At 41.0% G+C, this 18,666-nt stretch overlaps 1 protein-coding gene across 11 annotated transcripts in view; it reads left to right on the top strand.

Moving 5' to 3' along the window:
• Positions 1-18,666, top strand: part of TENM2 (teneurin transmembrane protein 2) — a 709,050-nt gene that overhangs the window by 72,417 nt on the left and 617,967 nt on the right. For all 11 annotated transcript variants that reach the window (XM_083596571.1, XM_083596570.1, XM_083596589.1 and 8 more), the window contains exon 2: positions 2,853-3,149. In XM_083596571.1, the coding sequence (XP_083452697.1) occupies positions 2,924-3,149 (226 nt within the window). In that variant the 5' untranslated portion in view covers positions 2,853-2,923. The remainder of the gene's footprint in view (positions 1-2,852; positions 3,150-18,666) is intronic.

Genomic DNA, 18,666 nt, shown 5'->3' with positions numbered 1-18,666 from the left:
GTTTGTTTTTTTCATTTTTATATTTTTAAGTTGTGAACTGCCTTGTGATCTTTAGATGAAGGGGGGTACACAAATTTAATTAATCATCATCATCATCTGAGGGTGGTGACCTAGGTACTCCCCATGCCCTCTAAGCAAAAAGCTTCCCCCATACATACACATTTCTGTGATATTTAGACTTCCAAGCCTGAAGCAAAACTTCCAATATTGGAAACACATACTGAATACTAAAAGTATGCTGCCCGTGTGCTTAAAGTTATGCACATGTATATAAATTTGCCTAATATATGCAGGCTGATGGTTTTTACAATTGTAACACTGCAGGCTTTTAAGTAAGTATCTTATATTGGTTTTGGGTGTGTTTTTTTCCAGGAAACGATAGGTATTTGGTTTTCTATTGTTCTGGTTTTTTACCTTGTCTCGTGGATTCTCACATTATTTAAAAATAAACTTGTTATGATTTTAAGAATTCACAGATTGTAATATACATGTGGGTGTCTTCAAACATCTGGTTCTCCTGGTTACCTAAAATTGCTTCTTTTCAGAGTGATACTCTGAAGGGGGGGGGAAGAACATCAAATGCTTCATGGTTCATGTAGCCTGCTCTTAATCCTGGCAATCAGAGGAATACTGGTTTCAGGGTGTTGGCCACACTTTTTCTATAGCTAAGCTAGAAGCCATCTGTTGGCTTATCTTCCATATATTAGTTATGTAAATCCAGGGATGTTGCTGCTGCCATGAATGCTGCAAAACACATTTCTACCTGGTCTAGGGGTCGGGGCCGACTCACCCTGAACAGCTAAAAGAGGCTCCTGGGAGGCCAATGAGACATTGCTGGAACAACTCTTGGCTTGTGACAACTGGCTAAAATATTTTAAAATGTTTCTAATTTTGGTTCCTCTGAGGAGTTTTTTGTTGAGGTGGTGTTGGTTAAATGTTGGAGTTGGTGGTTATTTTAATTTGGGTATAACTGTAAACTGTTTAGTGTTGTTGTTGTTGATGATGATTTCTTGGTTTGTTTGTTGCTTGTATAGGATATTTTGTTTTTTTTTAATGTTTGATTTGTTGTGGTTTTATATATGCTATAAGCCACCCAGAGTGGCTGAGGAAACCCAGCCATATGGGCGGGATATAAATTTTAAAACAAGTTATGTCTGTCAGGCCCATAAAGATTCAGAGGTTGCGTGAGTATTAATACAAGAGATTTGGGAATGATGTAGTACAGAGATTGCCAGCCCAGTGCCCATGGGCACACATTTCATGGCTCTCCTTTTTATTTATTTCCAGGCACTTCCTTCACCCATGGAGGGGCTTTCTGAATGTGTGTGCTCAAGTATGCTCTTGCTATGTGTGTATTATTGAGAGATATCCACTTGGGCAGAGAGAAAGAGACAGAGATGTCTCTTGGTGTGTGAGAGGGGGAGGGGGGGAAGCATACATGTACGTGTGATCTGTAAGAAAGGGAGGGTGTATGTGCTGTGTGTACAGTCTGTGTGAGAGATTGAGGGATGCATATGCGAAGTATGTGATTTTGTGTGAGAGAAGCATGTGTTTCTGTGGTCTATATGTGTGCATGTGCTCTGTGTGTGTATGTGTGTGTGAGAGAGGGGGAGAGAAAATGTGGTGTGGCCCAGTGGTGTAGCGTGGGGGGTGCAGGGGGGGCGGCCGCACCGGGCGCAACATCTGGGGGTTAGGGTTAGGGGACGCAAATCCACGGGTTAGGGGGCGCAAATCCACGGGTTAGGGGGTGCAAATTACTTGCCTTGCCCCGGGTGCTGACAACCCACGCTACGCCACTGGTGTGGCCACATTGTATATTTTTCCTGGTACATGAAAACATTCCCTGTTTATTAGATACCAACATTGTGTGCATGATCTGCACAATCAGGACACATAGGTGACTTCCCACAACAAGCATGTGGTTAGAGGGAGTAGGGAGCAGCAAAGATGGCCCTCTGTTTTCGTGTGATGCCATGCCATCCACAGCAGCTATGATGAATTATGCCTGTTCCTCCATGGACACATTTTGTGTTATGGCCTGCTCCCATGAGAGCCATTTTGTAACTGACACCTACAGCACTTTCTAACAATTTGTAATGCGCCTGCTGGTCCAAAAGGTTATTAGCCCCTGATGTAGTAAGAGAGTTCAAAAATGCTTAGGCTGTAATCATAACTAGACTAAGGGAGCAATCCTAAACCGCCCAACACCAGTGGAGCTTTATGGTGTGTGAGAAAGCCAGTTGAAGAAAAAAAGTATGATGAAAAAGGGAAATTATGAAGGAATACTAAAGAAGCGTTTGTGGTTTTTCTGAAACTTGCTTGTATAGCATGTGAATCTTAATGGTTCATTCTTTAAACTTCACCGTGTGCTTCATTCTAATCTGCACACTTCATATGATGCTCTACATTTCAGACCCTCCTGCAGCTATAAAAGGAAGTAATTAAAGCTGTTTCCAATCTGTTTTTCTGTGTGTTGTTGCAGAGCATGAGCTAATATCAGAGTGTCAAAAGGACTGTCATGTTGTTATCAGTGTGCATGCATAAATGAAAAGATTACAGCAGTTTGTTTTATCATCAATTTTTAAACTCTTCAATAAAAACATAGTTTTAATAAAATATAACTCATGCAGTTAAATCAAATTTCTTTCATTTGTTTCCATTAGGATCAATTACCCATATAGGTTTTTTAAAGCAATTGAAATCTTTTGCTGGCTGTTGTGTCTTTTTCACTTTAGTTTTCTAAGAAAGTGAGAAAATGTGACTTTACACATACACACAGATGCACGCACACACAAACAAATGTATATTTAAGTCATCACTTTATACTTAAGCATTATTTTTATTTCTTGTAGGTGGAAAAGTAACCAGTCTCTGCCTTAAAGTTTTACATCAGTGGGAAAAAGTTTCCTTTTCTCCCAGAATTATGGATATAAAAGATCGAAGGCACCGCTCTTTGACAAGAGGCAGGTGTGGAAAGGAATGTCGCTACACAAGTTCATCACTGGACAGTGAGGACTGTAGAGTGCCTACTCAGAAGTCCTATAGTTCAAGTGAGACACTGAAGGCTTATGATCATGACACCAGAATGCACTATGGAAATCGAGTTACTGACCTAGTTCACAGAGAGTCTGATGAGTTTCCAAGACAAGGTATGTTCTAAGACACTTTTTTTTTTTACTTCAACGATACCATTACAGCACTATATTTAAGTGTCCATGCAGTTACTCTGCATTTGTATTGGAAGATGTGTTCAGCTGTGATTTGACATGCAAGTACAAAATTCAGTTTTCATTGTGAAGTGAAGTGGTGAATATGTTAGCTTTGTCATATTCAGAAAGCCTTTCTAGATTCCTCCTTTTAACATAGAGGTATTAATAATTATTAGTATTAACCAGCTGCCATGTTGTCATATTTCTGGAGAGGCCCACATATTATACCCTTGTGTTATGTCACTAAGGTTCATTACAGGTATAACAGAGACATTTTCACTACTTATTTTTTTGTGGGACTAGCATTACTGATAAGATGAGTAAAACATTGTGATTAATATTTGGTAATCATTACCTATGAGGTACTTTGTAATTTATCCCATATTTCTTACTGAAGTGAATTGAAATATGGAGAATGTACACTTTTCCCTGACATAATTTTGTCACTGCATAAGCCTTACATTTAAAAAGAAATTTAGAAAGAAGATTCCACCTAAACATTAGGAAGAACTTCCTGACAGTAAGAGCTGTTCGACAGTGGAATCTGCTGCCAAGGAGTGTGGTGGAGTCTCCTTCTTTGGAGGTCTTTAAGCAGAGGCTTGACAACCATATGTCAGGAGTGCTCTGATGGTGTTTCCTGCTTGGCAGGGGGTTGGACTTGATGGCCCTTGTGGTCTCTTCCAACTCTATGATTCTATGATTCTATGAATTTAATTTAAAAATGGAGGGAGAAGACCCATCTAATTATTTTCAAGTTCATTAGTAGTTTGTTAGTGCCTCACACAGAATCAAAAGCCCATGTTAAATTTTAGATTGACGTAAATTCTTCACATGAATGTGTAAACTTCCTTTGATAACTTTTTTCCATTATAACAAAAACGATTGAGAGAAGTATCTTTACATGTTGTTTTTACTTTGCGTACGTTTCTTTCAATGTTACTTTAAGTGACAATTTATTATGCTTCTGTGTCTTACCCTTTTCTGACGAAGTGTGCATGCACACGAAAGCTCATACCAAGAACTAACTTAGTTGGTCTTTAAGGTGCTACTGGAAAGAAAAAAATTTTTTTTGTTTTGACTATGGCAGACCAACACGGCTACCTTTCTGTAACTTACCCTTTTCAGTGTGTGAATAATTCAAATACAGAAAAACATAGCCCAGACTTGTGATATGAAAAGTTCCAGATAGTCTGGCTATTAAGAGATAGTTGCATTCCTAAGGCAGGCATAAATGGTGGGTGGGGAAAACCAGCACACTTTTCAAATGTCCAGTTGTCATATAGAATGATATTAAGTCCTATAATCCCTTTGTAAGATTGATGTCAATGAAGTTATTTCTGCTGCTTTTCCTAGCCCAGAATGAATCCTTGGCAATACTTTTCTCAAAAGTTTGTCTTCCCAGCAAAATTGATCCACAAGCATATATGGCTCCGTCTCATGGAAGAGCATTTGTTCAACATAGCTTTTAATTTCATCCTACTGTATAAAGCTAAAAGCACCTGATGCCCTCTAAACATGTTTTAAATTACTGTATGCATGTGCTTGGTTTGGATTGGAGCTAATAGCTCTTAGTGATAGAATTCCCTGTGAGGTATTGGTTGTTTCTTTCAAAATTGTTAAAATTTCTTTGGCACTATGAACGTTAAATCACAATATCTCTGTGCAGTAGATATATTCCCTGCCATTCTTCCAGTGAGCTAGGCAGCTTAAACTGCAGAATAGAGACTTATCTAAGGACCCCAGTGAGCTTTACTGCTGAATCAGCATCTGAATCTGGATTCCTCACATTCAGGCACAACAGCGTACACTCTTCTTGTCAATGGTCCTTGTGATGTTTAAGTTGTAACTATGCTTCAGCTGAAGAACTGTTGCTCATGAAGTGTATAAATTATCCTGTGTTTGCATAGCTTCAAAACTGCAATAGGGTTCTTTGTTTCTAGATCACTGATTTTAAAACCTCTTCCCAACTTTCTTCTTCTTTCATGAAATTACTTCAGCTTTCTTTTGGTATAAAATGGTTACCATCTTTGTTTCTAGATCACTGATTTTAAAACCTCTTCCCAACTTTCTTCTTCTTTCATGAAATTACTTCAGCTTTCTTTTGGTATAAAATGGTTACCATCTTTGCTAGTTGTTGTGTACATTAGTTTCCCAAATACAATTATTTTCCCCTGGTATTATTTTTCTTTCCATATTTTGGCCTACTTACTATTTCTGTAACTACTAATTTACATTTCCTTGACTGTTTATTCCCACTTTGAAGTAAACAATATGTGTAGTAAATTAGCCTTGTATGAGTGTATTTTAAGGGTAACTGTATGCACTGCCAGAAAAAAAAAAACCTGTTACTCTATTGTTCTCTTGTTTGTTGGTGGATCAAGTATACAGGTGGTTATTAGCGGTACATAAATATAGGTCTGTCCTATGTATAATTTGATGGAAAGGAAACACAGTTTTCAGAATGTTACAGTACATCTTGTGAACATTTTTTTTCCTTTTAAAAAGTGCATTTTATTGCTAGCAAAGTATTCTGAATTCTAAGTACACTGGAGTACTGCAGAATCACATATGTCAAGCTGGCAACTGCTGATTTGTGCCAACTGCACCGATTTGCCTCAGGATGCAGAATTAGATTTCAACAGAATAACTTGGAGTTTAAATGAGGTCACAAGATTTATTTACTGGAAACACTGAAATGGATTTATCAGGCCACTCGCTAGACATGCGGCTCATTCTATTAAATGGGGGCATTTGTCTGATTTGCTGGTCCACCCAATATTGGTTGTTCATGCAGTCCCCCTTTATCCACACAGGCCAAGAGCTTGCAATGAGGCTGCCCGTAGACTATAATAATATCACAAGGGAAGTAAAAGTAAGGTTTTTGTTGACTATCTTTCTTCCCCAATTCATAACAGCATAAATCTATCTTGGAATAACGTCTTGTTAGCAACTAGTGCCTTGTTGTGGCTCAGAGGTCACAGGAATAGAATGGGCATTAGTTGTAATGGACAGATATTATAGAAGTCATGAGAATTAGACCTTTTTCAATAGTTTCATGGTAAATCTGGCCCCGCCATTGAGCAAGGTAACACTAGATGGACTTCATTGCCTTGTGTGGATGCCACTGAACAAGTTAATACCTTGTTGATGTAATAATATGTACAGTGGTACCTCGGGTTAAGTACTTAATTCGTTCCGAAGGTCCGTTCTTAACCTGAAACTGTTCTTAACCTGAACCACTTTAGCTAATGGTGCCTCGTGCTGCCGCCGCGCCACTGGAGCACAATTTCTGCTTTTATCCTGAAGCAAAGTTCTTAACCTGAAGCACTATTTCTGGATTAGCGGAATCTGTAACCTGAAGCGTATGTAACCTGAAGCATATGTAACCCGAGGTACCACTGTATTAGGCAAACACTGCAGAGCTGCAGAAAATTTTTATGCCACAATAAATTAAAAATTGTGCTTTTTCTGAGGACCCAACATGGTCTGGTCCAAAACAAACAAGATAGATGCCTTTTTTTTAAAGGGCCATAATTTTATAATAGTATTGGGAGGATTTATATCTGGATGCTTTACTTGAGATATATCTTAATTGCATTAATTTAAAGCAGAGAGTCGCTGCAGTGTTTTTGTACTTTGCAAGGTAAAAGCAGGGCGTCTGTATAATATTCTGTATGACTCTAGGTAGATATAGGATATGACTAATTATCAGTGTTGTCACCATAATTTTTTCTCTTGAAGATCTGGAACAACTTGGAAAAGGTGTGAAGACTGACACACAATTATTGCAAACTACAGTTAGAATGTTACATGATCAAAAGCCCCATCTCTTAGCTGTCACATAAGTAAGTTATTACTGAGCACTCTCTTTTTTCACGTTGTAACCAAAGCCAATCTAGTAATCCATCTCCTCCAGGAATTATGAGGACAAATAGTATATGCTTTAAAATTTTAATATGTGCAGCCAACAAGGAATTATTTAATGATTTGATAAAGTCTTTTCTAATTTGCCATATGTGTTGATAAGTGTACAGTGCACGTATTTATTGTACTTCCTTTTACAAGGAGGTCTAATTTCAGTGAAGCATAGCACAGTATCTGTATAGTATTGCTGTGTGGATCTTCCCTCTATTGTTTTATATTTTTTAAAATAAAAATAAAATTCCCCAGTTGTTTTTCTAATTTAGTTCAGTGGCATTAGTTAAGAAAATGGCAGTGATCTTGATATGCACTTCAGTTTGTCATGACATACCTACTTTTTTTTAAAAAAGTGTTCCCTTGCGATAGTTTAACCTTCTGACACAACTATAAAGTAAACTTTGATTCTTTCCATTTTCCACTATGGAGTGATAGCTACATAAATTAAAGAGGAACATGCATTCATAAAGCACCCAATTGAAAGTAATAACACAAATTCAAACAAGCTTTATCGTGGACTTGAAAATGAAGATTTAAATAGTAGTCCTCATGTACCCCCACCAGTGTCAGGTCTAGGAGAGGTCCCAAGCAGTAAACCTGATTCTTAAAGGATATGTAGCAACAAAAAGCATGCACATATCCTATTAAAGATAATGAAAGACTAATGAAAGACATGTCTGACTTGCATAGATTAAGCTTCAGGTCTTAAACTTATACCCAGTCCATCACTGAACTTAAATACCAAGGACTTCCACACATCTTTGTCTGTTCTGTTGCAGCATCTTCCTATAGAAATTAAATAATGTGGGGGACACAGCAATCAAACTTAAAATAGATCATTTTGAGCAACACTCAAAAGGAGGCACTGTGGGAAACACAAGTGGCATCATCCCACTAATAGCATCACTGGGATATTGTGGGAAATTTAAATAGTGGCTATGTCAGAAGAATCGGAAGGAATTAGCTGCCCAGCACTCATCAGAACACCATGAAATAAAACGATTTAAAAATGAGAGTCTGTGGCCTGAGGAGAGTCCAAAGGGCCTGTGTGTGGCCTTCAAGCCTGAAGTTTGCAACTCCTCATCTGTGGGCTCAAGCCACTAGTACAGGGTTGCCATAAGTCTGGGGAAACCCAGACATCTCTTCTTTGGGGGGGGCAACATGCCCATCCAGGCAGATTTTTACATTTTAAAGGAAATGTCCGGGGCTTGGGGGGGAGTTGGGGGCTTGGACGGGGCGGGCTGCTCTGCACGCTGCTGCCACTGCCAGCCTGAGCCAGGGAAAGAGGTGTGTGGGTGTTCTGCATGCTGTGGTCACCGCCAGTCCAAGCCAGGGAAAGATGTACATAGGCGTAGCAGCCCCGCATGCCCACATGCCTCTTTGCCCAGCTTGGGTTATCCTCTTTTTTTGCTCTTCAAGATATGGCAACCCTACACTAGTAGACATTGACTACTACCATATGTTGTACTTGTGTAGTACAGAGGAATTACATTTTCATGTGAATAATCCTTAAAAGAATAGCATTGTGTGTGTGTGTGTGTGTGTGTGTGTGTGTGTGTGTGTGTGTAATTAGGGATGCTGACAAAACTTTTCTGACTTGGTTTTCTTTAACCCGAGATACCAGCCCTTACATAAAAGTATGTGTGTTTGTATATATTGCAACAATTGTAGTTATTTAGAATCTGCTTTGCTGCAGAAAAAAATAGATACTCACATGCTTGTGACATGCAATTACATACATAGATTTCCTTTGCTTGCCTGGGGAAAATGTTATGTGACTCAAAGGAGCCTGTTAAAATGTGTTTCCTGCTGTCCCAGTGTCACTCTTTCTTCCATATCTTCCTGAAATTGCACATTAGCATAGCTTGCCAAGATTGCTATGAATTCTGTCTTTTAAAAAACCCCACAGAAACCCCTTTTGGGCAAGGTTCAAATAAAGAAAAAATAAACAGCTGTAACTGTTTTGTCCTAAGTGGTTGAATATACCATAATATTGATGCAGGGCTGCCTGAAGACCCATTTGACTCATCTCTAGAACAAACTTAGATTAGTAGAGTTGATAAAGCAAATGGCATTCAGACATTTAAATATATAGCTTCCCATTCTTTACAAATACTTAGCTGTAAGTGTTTTAGAATGAATGCTAAAATACATATCTCTGAATGCAGACCATATTGGAAACTGAGATTTACTGTCCCAAAGAGTAATGCTTACTCAGCCATCTGATGAGATCTGAGCACTAAACAGTTTGAGAGGGATGCATAAAACTGTTTTATTACAAGATGCTGTTATGAATTATTGCAGATTTCCTTATGGTATAATGCTGTTACCAAGCAACATGCATGAATATTAGTAGTTTTATTTCTTCCTTGTACTTTTTTGGGGAGAATACTTGGATTATGGCTTCCAACAGTTTCCATGTATCCTCAGGTAATAGTCCGTATAGAGACCTCTGCTCAAAACCAAAAGGTGCTTTTAAAAATTTGGGTCGCAGTATGTGGAAAGCTTCATTTTTTTTGCCCATGAAACTGGTGTTAAATGGTAGCATCTCATAGGGATGGATGCAGAAAATAACCATTTTGCAACCATTAGTTGGTCTCTAAGGTGCTACTGGACATTTTTAAATTTTTTTATATATATTTCGAATGCGTCAGATCAACACGGCTACCTACCTGAATCGTTTTGCAGTTTGTTTTGTGAAACATTCAGTTGTTGTTAACTGACACCCTTTCTATCATTTTTATTAACAGATTACAATTTCTGTTTAATAAATGCAAAGCTGAAAAGGGGCTTGTTAATGGGACCAAAATTTTTATTATGTAGAAGACGTGTGTGTGTGTGTGTGCGTGCGCGCGCGCGCACGCACGCACACACACACTCAGTCAGCTGGGACATTATTATTGATATAGTCTGATGGGACGTTATTACTTAAAATTTTAAAAGTGTTGCCCTGGAAGGCAGCAAATTTTTATTTGTGTTGCTCGATCACACCATCACTTCATCTAGCATTTTCAAAAGATAGTTTTAGTTTAAAATTCCCTTCTCTTTTCATAAGGGATTTTCTAGCCCTCCAAATTGTCAGGGGGGGGTCCTAAATTTATTGTTTCTTGTTCCTGCTACCACTAATTAGCATAAGGTGGAGGGGAGGGGGGTTACTATTGGTTCTTTCTGTAATTCCCCATCTATCCTACATTCCCAGAGCAATTTGGGTTTCTTCCAGAGATTCTTAAATCAAAATTCAAGATAATTTTTCATCTCACACTTTTCTACAAGTTTTCTAGTGTGGAATCCTGGGACTGAAAAAGGGAAATAAATGGATCTCACCCAATATTTTGCCCTTAAGGCTCAAGCCCCTAAAGATGAGCCCACATAATTAAGATGATATTTAACTGCAACCAGAGCAATAATATAATCAAGCAGATAAGAGTTTTGTTGCCATAACAAGGGTTCTGCAACAGCAGGGTGCTTCAGTTATCCAAACTGTGAAGAGCTTGTGGGCCTGCAGCTGTTTTAAAATGGCTAAACCACGCCCCCCCCAGCCAGTCGGATTGGCTGGCTGGGATGCATAACACAGGACCAGGACTCCAGTGACACAGGGGGCCTGGCCACGGGCACCTGAGAGCACGGGAAGCGATTCCCGCTCACAACCCCTCCCCTCTGGGAAGAGGAGAGGCTTTACTGCAAATCTTGATGATCAGTAGTCAGAGAGGATGTCAGAAGACTGGAATGGGGGGGGGGGGAGGGACTTGAGCACAATGATTCAGCTTTATCCAAATGCATGCCGTGGTCCCAGTCCCAGTGCTGCCCCTCCCAGTGCAGATGCTATAGCTAAGATGTAAAGGAACAAACATGACAAGATAACAATCTGAGATAAAAATGGCCATAACTTTATTGATTTCAGATATAGGTGTACTTTGGCTCAGGCATTGGGTGTATATCCATTTCAGCTTCCTGCCGCAGAGCTGAAACATTTTACAGCACTGTGCCAAGGATTGTGGCCTCCCCAAAATGCCAGTCTACCAGGGTGGCCATTCCCAGGCTGCCTCTGGAAGCTCTATGGCCCATCTGCCACACACTTGGCTTCTGGACAGATAATTCCGCCTAGACCCCTCTAATAGGGTATCCTGAGTACACACCTGTTCTTCGGTCAGAATGATACCCAAATTACCTCAAAACCTTGATGACTAGGATTCCACCCAGTGCCTTACCTGCCAAAGGTTGTGACATTTTCCTATGGGGGAGGCAAAAACAAAACAAAACACAATGGGCCCAATGTGTAGTGGTTAAGAGCAGTGGACTCGTAATCTGGTGAACCGGGTTTGCTTCCCCGCTCCTCCACATGCAGCTGCTGGGTGACCTTGGGCTAGTCACACTTCTCTGAAGTCTCTCAGCCTCACTCACCTCACAGAGTGTTTGTTGTGGGGGAGGAAGGGAAAAGGAGATTGTTAGCCGCTTTGAGACTCCTTAGGGTAGTGATAAAGCGGGATATCAAGTCCAAACTCCTCCTCTTCTTCTTCCCAGCTCCCAATACGGCAAAACATGATTAAAACACATCACAATACAGTGCAGCATGAAAGGGGGGGAGGGTTTGCTCTCTGCTGACTATGCTGAAAGTGTCATGTGCAGTCAGATTTTAAGTGTAGCTAGCAGACCAGAGTGGATGCATGCACGTTCCGGTCCGCCAGTGAAGCTCCACCCTCTCAAGTGTCCATGATTAGGCAGTTCAAATTAGAGCATTTGATGGGCAATCCTGCCTTGCTATGTGGCCAAATGATCTTCAACGGCCAGCTGTGGGCACAGACACATGGAGTTGCCCCCAACATTGGGGGTGGGGTCCTCTTTGCGTGGGTATGATGTGTGTGCAGCCATGAATGCACATGCCATTTTCAAACCCTGAAGAGTTTGAATGGGGTGCGGTGTGCTTATGTGTGCTCTGCTGACATGCGTAATGACCCAGAACACAGCCCCCACACAGACAGGGAGTTGCTTATACTAAGATGCAGGAGACAATGCCCACTTTTTATTTTAAATTTGATTTTTGATTAATATTTTACACTTTCATTTTGTAGTTGGATAACTGTTTATTTAAAGTAAGTAATTATATTTTGGAGCAGAGAGTGATAGTCTACATACAATTACAGTACATACAATTACTGAAACAAATCAACAAAATGTAATTCTTCCATAAGAGTTGCCTGGAAGAAAACACCACTTACAGTTAGTTCGTCCCTGGAGAAGGCACAAATGTGACTTGTAAAGGGGGACTTCGCGTCTTTTTAAAAGCTGTTGAATCCTCAGAGAAAGCATACATTTTACATAGAAGTGATTTGCAGTATAGAGTTGACACGCTGATCAATTAGCTAGTAGAATGATCTCCCTCAAATATTCCATGATGCCAAGAATGCAACCGAATAAGTAGCTGCTCACAATTTAAAATTCCATTGTTGGGTCTTTTAGCAAGGTTAAATTGGCTGGTTGCCAGTTTAGCAAGTCCATTGGCTGCCCCCTAGTCCTGGAGAATTTAGGAATGAATTTAGCAGCTCTTCCTGTTTGCTACCTACTACAGCTGCAGGCATCTCAAAAGAGGTACAGAAGCAATTATCAGCCCTGGCAAAGTGCTTGCTTGCTGCAGGACTCAGAAAGCATTCTGTCCTGTAGGTGGCTTTCTGTTGAAATAACTGAATATACTGGGTCAAGAAAACAATATATATATTGCTGCAAGTGAAAGTTGCTGGTGGTTTGGACGATACTGACACACCCCAAATCTGGCCATCAAATGGAGAGGAGTAGTCTCTCCCCCCCCCCAGCTTGTTTGGCAGCAACACCTTACTAGTTAATTCACATAGGCTAAAACCATGCAGTTGATTTCCTGGGGCTGGGGCTGGGAAACCAACTGCATGATTATCACCTACACATGTTGGACATTGCATGTATAGGCAGCATTTGCATATTCCGTCCCAAGTGAATGTGCAAAAGTGAGGGCAGTGCAGCAACTGGGCAAGGAGGGCCAGCATGCTTGTGTTCACATCAATGCCATGTCTGGCAAGTGGTGGTAGGATAGGAGTATTGCCCCATCTGGCCCCAGTAATCTATGATAAAAGCCAGGGAAGAGCTATTCAATGGGTTCACATTTATAGAAATCTTGCCTAACATTTTTTTTTTTTGAATCACTTCATTTGTTTTAAAAGTTATTTTAATTGTGCAGAATAGGAGTTAACTAATGTGCTTTCTAAAATTTAGCATAAGCATATTTATTTTTTAGGAGGTGTCACTGGATCATCAGGTTGGGTTTAGGCTCTGCCTTCATGATGAGGCAGGAGGAAAAGACTCTTCTGGGATGTGATTGGTTACCAATCAGCTTTTTGCTCATGCCTGTTTCTCCAATGCAGGTACAGAGAGAAAAGTGGTGGCCTTCCATCCCACCTACCACAATACATCACGGGGTTTGCAGCTGACTTCTCAGTTAATTAGTCAACTGACGGAGGCCTTAATTGTGTCTATTGCCTCTGAGATCTCTGCTTCTCAATTTGGGAAGCAGAAGCAACCACAGAGAGAACCCTCCCTTCCCAGACGCCCCCGCCCCCCACCCTTGCTGATGGTTCTGATGGTATGCTTCCTGGCTCAACTAATCATGAGTGACACAGCAAGGGAAGCCTTTGACCCACTGGTTATGCAATCTCATGGGGAAGGCTCCATCCCTGAGATGGAGAAGGCGGAATGGAGCAATGGTGAGATCTCTGAGGAGCAGTAGCCCCACCATATTTTTCAGGATCTGTATACCTGAAGGAGCGTCTCCACCCCCATTGTTCTGCCCGGACGCTGAGGTCCAGCGCCGAGAGCCTTCTGGTGGTTCCCTCATTGCGAGAAGCAAAGCTACAGGGAACCAAGCAGAGGGCCTTCTCGGTAGTGGCGCCCGCCCTGTGGAACGCCCTCCCATCAGATGTCAAAGCGATAAACAACTACCTGACATTCAGAAGACATCTGACATTCAGGCAAGTTTTTAATGTGTGACATTTTAGTGTATTTTTGGTCTCTGTGGAAGCCGATCAGAGTGGCTGGGGAAACCCAGCCAGATGGGCGGGGTACAAATAATAAATTATTATTATTATTATTATTATTATTATTATTATTATTATTATTAGCCACGACTTTGCAGATCCCTGACTGCTCTAGATTTAAACTTCCCCTACCCAAAAAGTCCCCCGGCTCTTTCTAAGGAAACTGCAGTGCTCCAGAGCCACAGTCCTCTTCCAAACTAATTCCAACCTCCCTTCAGTTTTAAAAAAATGGCCAGATTGCAAATAAATGTTTACGTCCTCTTTAAAATCCTCCTTAGTGGACAAACCAGTCACCATTTCAGTTTTTAGAAATCTGCTTCCTCAAAAAGGTGACTCTGAACTAAAGGACACCATGGAGAGATGAATGGACTTTGCCTTGTGCAGACTTCATGAGGCTGCTGCTTTTCATTTAGATAGGCTTGTGTTGCCTCCATTTTCTCAAGGGCATTTATCATATGGGTTGAATTATTGACTAACCCACAACAGGATCCTGCCAGGGGTAGACAATCCCTGAAAAAGTTGTGCAGAGTTTGTCTACCCCTGGCAGGATCCTACTGTGGGTTATTCAATAATTCACTTGTCTTCAGTTCTTCTCCAGTTATTGGCAGAAAATCAGTATTGATCTCTAGATTCTGAACTCTTTAATGTATGGATACAAAACAGAACTTTTGGCTCAGCTATGCCTCCATTTTGTCCCATCACCAATCTCCAAGGATCATGTGACAGTGTGTACATCAGCTTCTAGACATAGCAACCATCGATCCATTCCCAGCAGATGAGCAATTCTGTTCAATTTTCTTTTGTGTTTCTCAAAAATTACCTCAGCAAGTGGAGGTCCTAGACCTCAAGTTCCTGAACTGCTAGGTAATCTACAAGAAGTTCTGCATGGAATTCCTCTCGTCAACTGGAGAAACCCTGCAACAAAGCGGTTATGTAAAATCTATAGATCTTCAGGACATGTACCTTCACATTCTCATTCACCCTTCCTGCAGGAAATATCTCAGATTTGCACCGGGAAAGCTTCGTTTCCAGTACAACTTGCTTCCATTCAGCCTTGTATCAACATCCAGAGTATTCACAAAAATTATGGCGATCTTGGTGGCACACCTCCGCCTCCACAGCAACCATATTTATCCATACCTTGACGACCTGTTCCTGAGAGTGTGGTCTGTCATTCTGGCACAACAGCGGTTGGAATCAACTCTATCAGCCTTACAGAGACTTGGCTTTGTTATTGGACGAAGAGTCAACTCATCACCACTACCACCCCACATTTGCTGACTTATCAGGGGGATAGACATGCCTGCAGGGCACCTATTCCTCCCCCCAGAGTGCTTCATGGTGGACTTCAACCTGCAGAAAGGGACTCTATCCTGTGATTCATTGCACACGGGAATAACCACAGACACCAGCCTACAAGGATGGATGACTCACTGCAATGGACAAGCAGTTCAGGGGCAGTGGTCACCTCTGGGGTCCTCCAATCTGATTAACTGAGTGGAACTCAGGGCAGCCCACCTAATCCTTTTGCATTTCACTCCACACTTGAGGATCAAGCATATTTTTCTGCTCACTGATTCTACCACTGTGTGCGTATATCACAAACAGTGGCACCAGGAGTTGAGACTTACAGGCAGAGATTTCATGCTATTCCAGTGGACAGAACATCTTCTCAGCCTGCCAACAGAGCACATCTCAAGAGTGTCCAATGTACAGGCAGGTTGGCTAAATTGCTCCAGGCTGGATCCAGGAGAATGGACTCTGTACTCCCCATTGTTTTGCCTGCTTCAGTTTCACATGGGACTCTGCAAAGAGGACCTCTTCGCTAGTTTGGGAAATCACCAACTTCCCAGGTATTTTTACAGGTTCCAGAACAGAAGGTTGGGATGCCCTCACATTCTCTTGGCCTCCTGGTCTACATTATGCATTTCCACAAACATCCATTCTCCAACAAGTGCTATGCAAGATACAGGAACAGAAGCCCCAGGTATGCTGATCACCCGCTTCTGGCTGCACAGACCAAGGATGTCAGAGATTCTAGCTCTGGCAACATCACCCCCTTGGCCCATTCTTCTTCACCAGGACATGCTGTCCCAGGGCCCACTCATTCACTCTGCTCTCTGTTGTCTGTGTCTGACTGTATGGACTTTGAGTGGAGGCACCTGAAGCGACTGAGCCTCTTTCAACCAATAATTACAACCATCCTGTGTTCCCATCATCCTTCCATGAAGCATATATACCAGGCCACCTGTAAGACCTTTCTGAAGTGGTCCTTGGGCACAGCTATGTCAGTGGACAACGCAGCAGTTCCTGACATCCTCAACCCAACACACTGAAGCACCAAGTGGCAACTCAATAATGCCTCCCACTTATTGGTACACCCTCTGCTGAAGCACATCCTTGATGGGACAGCCCTACTGTGTCTACTGGTGGCCCACAGTTTTCCTTCCTGGGACCTGCATGATGTTGTCTCAGCCCTACAGAAGCCTACATTTGAACCCTTGGACAAATAGTTGTTACTTCCAGTCTTAAGAGTGTCAGAGTTGGAGACCCTATCCCATAACAAAGCATTTATCCATAAGGAATGGGCAGTTTTGAGAACTGACTCCTCCTCTCTACCCAAAGTTCTGTCAAGATTCCATGTTCTCCCTACATTTTGTCCCAACCCTTCTAACCCATTGGAAAAGCCTGACACTCCATATGCCATCACAATAAAAGCTTTAAGCCACCTAGATAAGGTGGAGGAGCTAAACGTTTTGCCTAAGGAAGTGGGATGAAAGGAAACAAATAAGGAGCTAGTAAATCTACATTCTTTAGTCCTGGTTATGTATACCTTGAGTGCACACCACACATCTAATAAGCTTATCATTGTGGTGGCATATGGAGTTGACCTATTACAGTTTATTCTGCTAGGGCAGCAGCCACTTCAGCAGCTTTCTTTGATTGATATCTGTCAGGCAGCTACTTAGGTATCCCTGACTACATTCACAAGGCATCATAAGATGCCTTAGTGGAGGTCGCTTTTGGCCATATGGTCCTGCAGCAGGTCCTTCTGCCTTAGTAATCTCCAGTGCAGCTTGGAATCACCGTAGTTGGATATGCTATGCTCCTGAAATAGCACTGTTGGTACTTACCTGAATAGGATATTTAGGAAGGGTCGCTGGGCTATCGGGACCACACCCTAGTGGAGGCTGCAATGGTTTATAAGTTTGTGTTGGAATGTTCAGATTCTTTAGATTCATTCACAGTCGTTCATGAAGTGCCCCCCCCCATTTACCAGGAGGTGAGTTTTCTGTTATTTTCCTGATCAGGAGCCAATCATGTCTCTGAAGAGTTTTTTTCCTCCTGCTTCATCCTCATGGTGAAGCCTAAGCCCAACCCAATAGCCCAATAACCCCTCCTAAATCTACCATTCAGTTAAGTACCAATTGTACTTTATCAATGTATCTAGTTTGTTTCCTAATAAAGTTGATGCTTTAAAAAATATTGATTGTTACTTGACACTATTTCAGAGGTTCACTGGCTGAACCTAACCCATGTCCTGACATATGTTCCAAATGATACACTGCCACTGAAACACTGATACACTGAAAGAGGTTAGGATCACTATAATCATCAAACGTTTGACCGCATAAGAATAGTGTTTGTTATTTGTCAGCCATGATTCAGTGTTATAAATGAAATTCTGATGTTTCTGAGATAGCGATAGTGAATCTCTGGCAAAGTTAATCGAAGCACGCATTTGTGTTTTGTTCTCTGATTTCCATAATTTCTTAAATCGAATTTCTCCAAACTGCATTTGATTCTCTGTCTGAGTCTGTGCACGTGTACTCTTATGCATGCAATTAAATGTGTGCTCTCATATTAGCTTTCTTGCCAAATTCTTGTTAAAAAAAACATTGTAAATGCATATATTATCACCACGATCTGCTTCAAGCACTGAATTCATTAAGTAGATTGTTAATAAAATGGGGAATGATATATCACAATTTTAATGCTCTGTCTCCCAAAGTTAATGAAGAGTTATAATTTTCTAGACGACAAATTAAAAGGAGGTTAAAGTGGTTAGTAAGACTGCCTAGAGATTTAGCAACATTCTAATTAAAAGAAAGGGCATTAAAGCGAATTAAAATCTTGATTTTTGAGGGATTAAGAAGTATGAGTAATATGTGGTTTACTATTGCTGGAGGCCAACATTTCTATACAAGTGAGAAAGATACAGTAAACCTTATTGAAAGTCAAACGATTTCTTTCAAATAGGGTTTAGAAAAACCAAATGTTTCATACAAGTGCTAGTGAAACGTTCATTGACACAGTAGGATATATTTTCAAAGTCACAGAGAACTTTAACTGCATGGGTCCAATCAAAGACAACAGGGATCTTTCTTCCAAATCATGAAGAATGGAAAAGGTATGCTCTGAAGCTAAGATTATTTATAAATATACCTTTATTGCTTAGATTACTTATATTGCACTGATAT

The sequence above is a fragment of the Podarcis filfolensis genome (assembly GCF_964270895.1).
Source record: "Podarcis filfolensis genome assembly, chromosome: 2".
In the NCBI taxonomy this organism is placed as follows: Eukaryota; Metazoa; Chordata; class Lepidosauria; order Squamata; family Lacertidae; genus Podarcis; species Podarcis filfolensis.
The sequence above is the reverse complement of the archived record's forward strand: the minus strand, read 5'-3'. Positions and strand labels throughout refer to the sequence as shown.